Source organism: Populus trichocarpa, chromosome 18, assembly GCF_000002775.5.
Source record: "Populus trichocarpa isolate Nisqually-1 chromosome 18, P.trichocarpa_v4.1, whole genome shotgun sequence".
Classification (NCBI taxonomy): domain Eukaryota; kingdom Viridiplantae; phylum Streptophyta; class Magnoliopsida; order Malpighiales; family Salicaceae; genus Populus; species Populus trichocarpa.
Genome location: NC_037302.2, coordinates 13,465,617 through 13,475,615, shown reverse-complemented (window position 1 = coordinate 13,475,615; position 9,999 = coordinate 13,465,617). Strand labels below are relative to the sequence as shown.

Sequence of the window (9,999 nt, the reverse complement as noted above, 5' to 3'; positions counted from 1 at the left end):
CATTAGAAAGAAGTGATTCAGTGGATGATAATTAAAAAATAAAAAATAAAATTATGGACGTCTGTATGAATGGGACATGGTTATGGAGAATCAAGAACAGTGGTTTCAAAGGTGATCACTTGCGTTTTTGGAGTCTTTGTTATTGTTATAATTGTCAGTGAAACTATTGGCCAGCCAACGTGTTCAGTACTCGTTTATGCGTGGATACTCCAGCCTCAGAGTCAAGTTTAAGATTGAAAACTATTCATATGCCCGCGACGGAAGTAACAAACCGCTACGCTGCCAATCAAATCAAAATCTATTTGATTAAGAAAAAAAAATGTATAGACTACAAGCTTATTTGATAATATTCTCCCATAAACGTCTCTAAACTAGATCTTCCTTTGTCGATTCGTCTCCAAGTTGGAATTCTCCCATAAACTAGATTTTCTTTTCGGGCCGGTGTGTTTGGAAGGGGTCTCCGGAGCCCTGACGCAATGGAGCGGGGCGTGCCCGTAATGCGTAACGGGTTTGGCAATGTTGATCCTCTCAAGAAGGTTTGGATACTGAATTTCATTGATCTGCTGATCATCTCATGTGTTTCTTGAGTAGGATGCAACCATTTCAGACTCCCTTTAGCTTTAAAATTATTACCTTGAAAATCAATGCTTGAGCAAGAAGTTATGATCTTCACCAGATTTCGTTGCCGAATGTTTCTCAAGGCTCCACATTCATCTATGAAACTCTTAGACGCTCCACGACGTTGCAGGTTAAGAGCTTTGATTGCAACTAGTGTTCCATCTTCATCAATGTCTCCTTTGTACACTGCTAAAATTAACTATCATCTCCAATCAAGTTGGTTGTAGAAAATCCATCGGTTGCTTTAAAGAGCCTTTCATAAGGGATCTAGATTTGAGGAAAAGGACTCGTTTATACTTTTTAGGCGTTGAATCTGCGCATATAAAATAAAACATAAAAAATAAACAAAATATAAATTGAAAAATAATGTCCATGAACCAGCTCGTTAAAAACACACATAAAATACATGGTTTCAGAAGTTTTAATGGATAAAAGAGATTAAAAATCTTGACATGTAAATCAGTAATTTGGAATGGAGAATTTGAAATAAATAAATAGAATGGACATATATATACAGTGACCACATCAGAGTATGCTTCGAGAAAACCATGCAGAATTTGAGTTATGATGTCTTCCTCTGAAAGAGAACATTCATTTGCTTGAAGAGAATCAATGATGGACTTCACATATTGAAGATAATCACTCATTGAGCGTGTGCTCTTAGAGGCTTCATTGAAATCAGATTTCAAATGCATATATCTTGATGTCACGTTGTCAAGAAATAGTTTTTCAATAGAAACCCAAGTATCTCGGGCAGAGAAAGCAATTTTAGGGGAGATGAGATGCTTAAAAATCTCTAATGACATAGCAGCATTTATCCAGGAGACAACAACGTGGACAACTTACTGCCAAATAACAAAATCTAGATTAATAATTTGTCCAAAAGTTTTAGTGATGAATTGAGAATGACTATGAGTGCCATCCACACGATGATCATAAACCCTATGAGGCTATGACAGTGAAGAATATCTGTGAAAAGATTTTGCCAGATAAAAAAGTTGGAGAAGTCTAGACTCTCTGTTATATATTGTTTTATGTTACTTACACCAAGCACTGCATGTGGTGTATTTTTACAAGAGAGTGGTGCAGAAATCATAAGGACATGGATGAATGTGAATAAAGGAGCAGTAAGAGCGGAAGATTCAATTGGGATGGAGGAGAAAAGAGAACTAGTGTGTCCAGCAGCTATGGTGGCCTCCATTTAAAAAAAAAAAAAAAATGAAGGGCAAGATTCAAATTCATCTGATTCATAATTTCATTTAACCGTAATATTTACAGAGAAAAAAGATAATGTTGTTGTTACTAAGTGAATAAAATCTAGAAATTTCTTGTGAAGCTAGCCCTCTCAATTTTTATCATTCTTGTTTTACTACAAACAATGTCTCTTCTATTGATTTTCTTTTTTAATTTTTCGTAATTTTAGTTTGCTTATTTACCTCGGAGAAGAGATTAATATTTACTTTTTATGTTACCCATTCGTATGAAAAATATGTAATCATTTAATTAAGTAAAAGATTTCAGATGAAATTGACACAACACATAAATCTTGGAGGCAAGTTGAAATTTACCCTAATGAAAACGCAGAATCAACAGTTGCGGCGCCGTCTTTGATTCGAAAGGCTCAGAATCAACAGGTTAGGTGGCCATGGCGTCGAATCGTCCCTGTCCAGTTTGAACCTTGACAGTCAAAGGGCCCCGAGAATTGGGAAAACGTCCAGATTGCACTCAAATGAACAGCGATGGTTGACTTTAAGACGGCTGCGTTCTTACTCAAAGCTAACTCCTTCTAAATATTTTACTCCCTCCAATAATTCACCAAACGCGGTGGATGGAAATTGAGAAACGTGAAAGGCATCAGGGACCGAAATTATAGATTGATTTGTCTTGGGAGTGAATTTAAAATAAGTACATAGATAGGAACTAAATTGAGGTTTCCTAGACTTTATCATCATTAGCCTTAACCCTTAATTATTCGATTATTACCGAACTTAATTAGAAAGATAAGAAATATTTGATCTGTTTATTTATTTCCCAAAGAAATCTCTGATTACACAGAGAAAAAAAGTTTTATTTTCAATTTTGTCTGGACTTTATGAGGTTGTTGTCTGATCCAACCACCAGTAGTTATTACTTTCCCTTTGATCTCTCGATCTTTTTTCTTTTTCAATCTTAACATAAATTGTTTCTGTATTTATTAATATCGTTTGCCTTATTTAGATATTTATTAAAAATAAATAAAAAGCGAAGATGAGGGTAGCCAAGTCACAGGTATGGCAGCCATGCAAGAAGAAGAGATCTTGATCGATCAAAAACAGGATTTTCAGTTTTAGAGAGAGAAATTTAACTGGTTCTAGTTAGAGAATGTCGTCTTCTAGAAGTGGTGGTGGTGGTGGTGGTGGAGGAGGAGGAAGCGGAAGCAAGACACGTGTGGGGAGATACGAACTCGGAAGGACCCTCGGAGAAGGAAATTTTGCTAAGGTGAAATTCGCTAGGAACGTTGAGACGAAAGAGAATGTTGCCATCAAAATTCTCGATAAAGAGAATGTTCTTAAGCACAAAATGATCGGTCAGGTATTTATTCTTTATTTTTAATTTCATATAATTCTGTGAATCTGAAGTTTTGTTTAATTAAATTGAAGGTATTTTTGTGTTAGTTTTAGTTTATGATTTTTTTTTTCTGTTTGGTTACCGAGAAAATTGAACTGGAAAATTAAGAATTACGGAAAAAGAAAAGAAAAGAAAGAGAAGTCAATTTGATTGGGGAGACATGTCGTTTGCTACATATTTATTTATTTTTATATTTTTTGCAGATTAAACGGGAGATTTCAACAATGAAGTTAATCAGACACCCTAATGTCGTCCGCATGTATGAGGTTGGAATTTTTTTTGGAATATTAATAAGCAAGTCGTTATCTTTCTTTTTATGTTATTTTTGTGATGTTGAAGTAGCTTGAGGAAAGATTACTGTTGTAGGTGATGGCGAGCAAGACCAAAATTTACATTGTTTTACAATTTGTGACGGGTGGTGAACTTTTCGACAAAATTGTAAGATTAATGTGTATGAAATGAGTATGTTGAAATTGTTCTGCATGTTTTTGAGGAAGCCTTAACTTTTTCTATGGTTTTTGTGCTATTTTTCTTGAGTTAGGCAAGTAAGGGGAGGTTGAAAGAGGATGAAGCGAGAAAGTATTTTCAACAACTTATCTGTGCTGTAGATTACTGCCACAGCAGAGGTGTATACCATAGGGATCTGAAGGTGTGATTTTGTTGCCTTGATTCTTATTCTAATGTTAAAATGAGAATGACCCCCTTAGATTTCTTCAGTTAAGCTGATGGATTAATCTCTTATTAGTTTCGGTAATAAACTAAGTTTGTGACATGCGGTTTTAAACTACAGCCTGAAAATCTGCTAATGGATGCTAATGGGATTCTTAAAGTTTCGGATTTTGGATTGAGTGCACTACCTCAGCAAGTTAGAGTATGTTAATTTCTGACCTGAGAACTCTGTGCTATGGTCAATTATTGTCCCTTCATTTCAGAAGAATTCCTAATTGTTTATCTTTTATTTGTCCTCCAGGAAGATGGGTTACTTCACACAACGTGTGGAACACCAAATTATGTTGCTCCGGAGGTGTGTAGCTTTTCCTGCAACCTGTAATTCTTAAAGCTTCAACCATTTATGCTCTTTTATTTATTCCTTGGCGTTTCACCTTGCTAGGTGATCAACAATAAGGGCTATGATGGTGCCAAGGCAGATTTATGGTCATGTGGCGTGATTCTTTTTGTCTTGATGGCTGGCTACTTACCTTTTGAAGAAGCCAACCTGATGGCACTATACAAAAAGGTGATTGTTTCTGTTCCTTCTGGTCGCTTTGTATGCACACACCCATCTTCATTTTGCTGGCTGTGCCTGTATAAAATGCTAGAGTTGGGGAAACCAAACTCCATCTATAGTGGAGGACTGCATCGAGTTTTAATTTATTTACCTATTGATTTTATCATGTTGACCTGAAAATGGTTGAGTAGAAAAGATCTTCAAGATCTCTTAAACCCTCGTAGAACCTAATCTATGAAAATGTTGAACTATTATCAACTATTATGATTGGAAAGTCAACCAAAATTTTGGAAGTTCAAAAATCAATTATGTATGGGTGGAGTTATGCCATGGGAAAGTATGACTTGGAAAATGAAGACCCTAAATTCTTCTTGGATTTGGCTCATTCATTGTAAGAATGAGGTTGAGAGAGCTTTCAGACAAGCCAATCATGAGCAAGTTCTGATTATTTTGCAAAATGTCATGATCGCTAGTACAGTTTATGCCATTGACATATTCTTACAAGCCGTCCACAAAATCTGAGAGCATGTGTGAAAAACTCAAATAGGGAATTGAATGGCAGGTTGATATCTGATTCTGGTTTGTAAAACAGAACTTTATCGTGGACCCATGGTTTGCAATCAGATCCTTTGTGCATGTCTGCTTTTGTAAACCTCTTCTGTTGCTGTGTAAGATTAGCTAAATGTGGTATTAGTGTATTCAGCAGTGCCTAAATGGATGGAGCTTTATTGTATTTTACATTGGCTAAATACAGTTTACGTTTGACTGCAGATATTCAAGGCTGACTTCACGTGTCCTCCATGGTTCTCCTCAAGTGCAAAGAAACTAATCAAAAGGATTCTTGACCCTAATCCCTCGACAGTTTGCCCCCCCTCTTCCCTTCATATAAATTTATTGTACTTCTTTCCTTCTCTAGAATGATGCATTGTAATTTTAGGTACTTGTCAACTTACTGTACATGCTAATCGTATGAAACAGCGTATCACCATTGCCGAGCTTATTGAAAATGAATGGTTTAAGAAAGGATACAAGCCACCTGCTTTTGAACAAGCTAATGTTAGCCTCGACGATGTGAACTCTATCTTCAATGAATCAGTGGTAATTCTTGTGGTTCACTTGTGCATCATGCTTTCAATCTTAGTGCACCACTTGTGGGTTTGTACTTGATGTTCCTCTTGGTTAACAGGATTCTCGAAACCTAGTTGTGGAGAGGCGAGAAGAAGGGTTTATAGGGCCTATGGCTCCTGTAACCATGAATGCATTTGAACTCATCTCTACCTCTCAGGGTCTTAACCTTAGTAGTCTTTTTGAGAAACAAATGGTATGTTTGAACTTTTTGCTGTTCTCTGTAAATGAAGCCAAAATCTGTAAAATGTTAGAAGTTGAGAGCCTGACAGTTTGTCACATTTGTTGGCATTGAGATCTTCTCAATTTAAAATTATTTCAAGGATTGATGGTTGAATACTCTTTAGTATTATACACTCGAACTTTTATTACTTAAAACCATGTCTTAGATCATTTTCCTACTTTGTTCAAATATTTAGCCTGCTCAATTTTGTGAAATAGTTGCCGAGCAAAAATCAGAAATAACTTCTATGTCTCCAGTGCAAGTTTTTTTTTTTGTTGTTGAAATATCATAGTTTAATGAGCCATGCCATTTGCTTGAATATGCAGTTATCTTTGAGTTTCACAACTATGAACTCAAGAGACTTTCTTTTCCTCTGGAAAATAGGGGCTTGTTAAACGGGAATCAAGATTCACATCCAAACATTCTGCTAGTGAGATAATCTCAAAAATTGAAGCAGCAGCAGCGCCTTTGGGTTTTGATGTTAAGAAAAATAACTTCAAGGTTTGATAACACTCCCTTTAATAAATGAAAATTTTAAGTGGAATGTTTAATTCATGTTTAGCAAGATTCCTGCAGTCTTTTTGCATCCAACTTGTTATGTCTGTATGGTTTTCATCAAGTTGTCTTCAAACTTGAATCCTGAAAGATTTAAGTGAATTTAATATCCTTTTCTGGTCCTTTCACCTTCGTAAGTGAATTGGATTTTTCAATATTTAAGTTTTTCTATATGGTTCAGTGGACTCCTGATTTTATGTGCTTGAGAAAAGAGGATGTCTTCAGAACTATGATTTTATTAGGCAGTCAACTGTTAAATTATTTTTTCTGCTGAAACAGCTCTTCTGTTTCAAATTGCAGATGAAGCTTCAAGGGGACAAGGATGGGCGTAAGGGTCGTCTATCTGTAGCAACAGAGGTATGTCTTCAGGAAATGATTTCTGCGACAAACTTGTCTGTAGTAGTTTGAGCTGGGTGTAAGATTTCTCTATCTTTCAGATCTTTGAAGTGGCCCCTTCTCTTTATATGGTCGAGGTTCGCAAGTCTGGTGGAGATACCCTGGAATTTCACAAGGTATGGCCTTTAAATACTGGTGCTCTTGTGGCAATTAAAACAGTAATGAATAATTTCTCCATCAAAGAATGTCTGGTCTCTGTATTCTTTTACATCAATCAGTTCATGCCTGTGCAGTTAGGTCATGTGTGTAACCCATGGTTTGGCTGCAAACTGAATGGAGCTGTTCTTGAAAAGTACATATTTAGCTGGTTTGCTTATTTAAGTTTTCATGCAAAACAATTATGACAAGATGAAGCTTTTAGTAAAAAGAGAGGCTTGACTGGGAGGGGTACTTGAGATACTCAACCACAGTTGATGGCGTACACATTGATGCCAAGAACTAGCCAATAACTACATCATTTGTGATTCAGCTTTTCCCATTTCATGTTCCAGTTATTATTACCATTACTGAAACAAAAAACATGCTTATGGAATTATACATTACTGGGCCAAGTTGAATTAAAAATGATTTCCAGGCTCAAGGCAAAGTTAAAATGTTCACTATAGCATTGGTAGCTCAAGAATAAGGCCAAGCTAAATTCATTTGCATGTTTTATGGGACATGTAATCTCTTGGAGTCTGCTGAAGGCTAGATTTGCGCGTGTGCTCTTATAGGGTGGACTTAACGGGCCATAAAAAAGTATAGCTGCCTCCACTGCCATTGTTGCTCCATCAACTGTATTGTTAGTTAATTCCTCCTTTTATCCTTAATTGCTATGAGGTCTAATTTTGAATTCAACTGGTTTAAATGACAGTTTTACAAGAACCTCTCAACTGGACTGAAAGACATCGTATGGAAAACAATTGATGAAGAAAAGGAGGAAGAAGAGGCAGCGACAAATGGTTAGTATTCATTACTTGTATGTTAAGTGCAGTCTTTCAGGGCATGTAATATTGAGTCTCTGAAATTTTTTATTCCCTGGAGACTCTGTATACAGAACAAATTTTCTGGAAAAAAATTGACCTGTGCACAGCATTCTGTAAAATGATTGGAAAACTATTTTCTTCTCTTCTGTTATTTTAGCATCGAACCTGTAATATTTCTGCTTCTTAATATGCTATCTGATTTGTGCCTTGGAGATACATGGACCCTGAATACAACATCCTATGCGAGGAAAAATATTTTAGGAAGGGCAATAATTTCTTACTCCTTAGGAAGTTACCTAATTCCTTTAGGCTGTGCCCTTTTTGATTCTCTTTACCATTACCTTCACACCTCATACGTGTCCAATACAGTTTCTAACCTACCAACACTAGCCATATCTCTGATTTTTCTCCTTTCTTTTTCATTCTTCTTTGCTTTCTTCAATAATTCTCCTCTCTTTTCCATCACCTTATCTCTTCATATAAAAATAGAAATCTCTCATGTCCTAGTTTTACAAAGGCATTTGATTGAAAATTCACTTCTTCTTTTTTCATAATTTAATTGCGTGTTTTATCATGAATTTCCAAACACCAATCAACAACTACATCAATTCAATGCAACATTCAAAAGAGGGGGGGTTTGGTATATGTTTCCGAGAGATTTTAAGCATTACAATGGGAAGAAGGAAGAAATTATTGAAGAGAAAATCGTAATTAAAGAAAAAGTAGAGGGGAAGTGACATCAGATGTTTTAGGCGCACACTTGTGCGCCAGAGGTATATGAAAGTTCTTGTGATTTTAGATGGGTTCCATATCGTGGAAGCAGGGGAATTAGTGTCCATTTTTGTAGCACTTGGGTCTTAATATTGCAAAAATAAAATAAAAAACAGTTCTAACTTCTTTAGGTTAGCCAAGTTTCAGTATTCTTTTGCTTTTGCTCCTCCCCTAGTCGTGTACAAGCATTAAGTTTTGAATATCTTTTTCTCTGCAGGTGCTGCTCAGGTTGCTGCTCGATAACTGGGTGTTTTTTTTTTTTTTTTTTTTTTTCCCACTTGTAAAATCCAAATGTTGATTATTCAACCGGCTGTGGCCTGGTGGTAGTGTTTTTCTTTTTTCTTTCCTCATGAATGATATGAAGGTTAATGGGCGGAACATAATGTAGCTTTCATTGATGTGTTCCTTGTGCCCAGAACAAACTCATTCATACCTTCGTAGGCGTGGTCTTGTCCAAACTTTTATATATAACTGGGCTTGCTTGGTTTTTCTCCAAACTGTGAATGTATCATAACCCTCGGCCTTGTTCGGTTTAAAACAAAGTTTTTCTATAATGTATGTTATCTCCCTTGTTTCCACTTGGATGCTCCCAAATTCTCTACTTGATTGAATTTCTCTATTTTTATTCCATGTGATGATAAAATAATAACAATAAATATCAAATTTTGTGGAGTGCATGTTTCTTTCTTTCCTTCCTTCTTTTCGTCGAGGAGGGTCTAGCTAGGTCGCTTGGGTAGGTATGCATGGGCTTGACAACACGTGAGCTAAGCCCCTTTCCTCACTCCTTGTGTTTTTTCCTTTTTTATTTCTTCTTTTCTTTGACTTTCCCCCGATCCCCCTTTGTTTTTCCCCAACATTTAAAAAATAAATTAACATTTTATTTCTTAAGTATAAATAGAATGAGGTTAAAGCTTTTTCATGTAAATCATAATATAGTGTTTGCTAATAAATTTATGAAAACATGAGATTTTCAAATGGGTTGAGGATTTTTCATACGCTTTCTTATTAATAATTTATGTAACATAACGTGTTTTCTGTAAATTATATTTGAATTCTTTGGAAATTACTAAAATAAAAATGTTAAATAAATAATATGGAAGTGTTTGACAATATACATGACAATGGATCATCCAAAAGTTCTTATATACTTGAAATGTTTGATGCCCAGTGTATATATATCCGCCGTCCTTAACTTGTCATTTCACAACATGCGCCGTCTCTGGTATGGTTTTTATCCACCAAATAGCTGAAAATCCATGTTACTAATTTTTCCAACTAAAAAACCCATTTTCAAACATTGTGTGGCAAGAATGGGCTTCATCCAATTCTACTAAATCTGCTACTGCTGCTGCTGATGGCAATAATGACACCGATCCCAACTCATGGAGCAATTCATTATTCTAAGGTTTGTTCGAGTTGGCGAGCGTCAGTGAAGGTGACTCACACAAGCCTGGACTATCCATAAGTTGGGAACTAGGCAAAAGCCAATTCCTTAGTTTTATCTTGTGCAA

General features: G+C 35.9%; 1 protein-coding gene across 3 annotated transcripts; it reads left to right on the top strand.

Moving 5' to 3' along the window:
• Positions 1–2,231: 2,231 nt before the first annotated feature.
• On the top strand, positions 2,232–9,066 carry LOC112325057 (CBL-interacting serine/threonine-protein kinase 23). Of its 3 annotated transcripts, none has more exons than XM_052448904.1 (15): positions 2,232–3,189; positions 3,429–3,491; positions 3,592–3,663; positions 3,767–3,874; positions 4,016–4,096; positions 4,196–4,249; positions 4,337–4,462; positions 5,225–5,314; positions 5,432–5,551; positions 5,640–5,774; positions 6,186–6,302; positions 6,657–6,713; positions 6,794–6,868; positions 7,606–7,693; positions 8,706–9,066. In XM_052448904.1, exons 1-15 carry the CDS (start codon positions 2,980–2,982, stop codon positions 8,729–8,731), a joined length of 1,422 nt encoding a protein of 473 aa, XP_052304864.1. In that variant the 5' UTR covers positions 2,232–2,979; the 3' UTR covers positions 8,732–9,066. The 3 variants fall into 3 exon arrangements, 2 of the variants coding, with proteins under 2 accessions (XP_052304864.1, XP_024446238.1); XM_024590470.2 differs by having other exon boundaries at positions 3,105–3,189; positions 3,579–3,663; XR_002979075.2 differs by lacking the exons at positions 6,794–6,868; positions 7,606–7,693; positions 8,706–9,066 and having other exon boundaries at positions 6,128–6,302; positions 6,657–6,691.
• The last annotated feature ends 933 nt before the right edge of the window (positions 9,067–9,999 follow it).

What these genes read in the sequence shown, in the direction of transcription:
- LOC112325057 (XM_052448904.1), top strand. Translation starts at nt 2,980, where the DNA reads ATGTCGTCTTCTAGAAGTGGTGGTGGTGGTGGTGGTGGAGGAGGAGGA. An exon ending in TGATGGCACTATACAAAAAG is followed by an intron (nt 4,463 to 5,224) that starts GTGATTGTTTCT and finishes GTTTGACTGCAG; the next exon opens with ATATTCAAGGCTGACTTCAC. An exon ending in GTCTATCTGTAGCAACAGAG is followed by an intron (nt 6,714 to 6,793) that starts GTATGTCTTCAG and finishes TCTATCTTTCAG; the next exon opens with ATCTTTGAAGTGGCCCCTTC.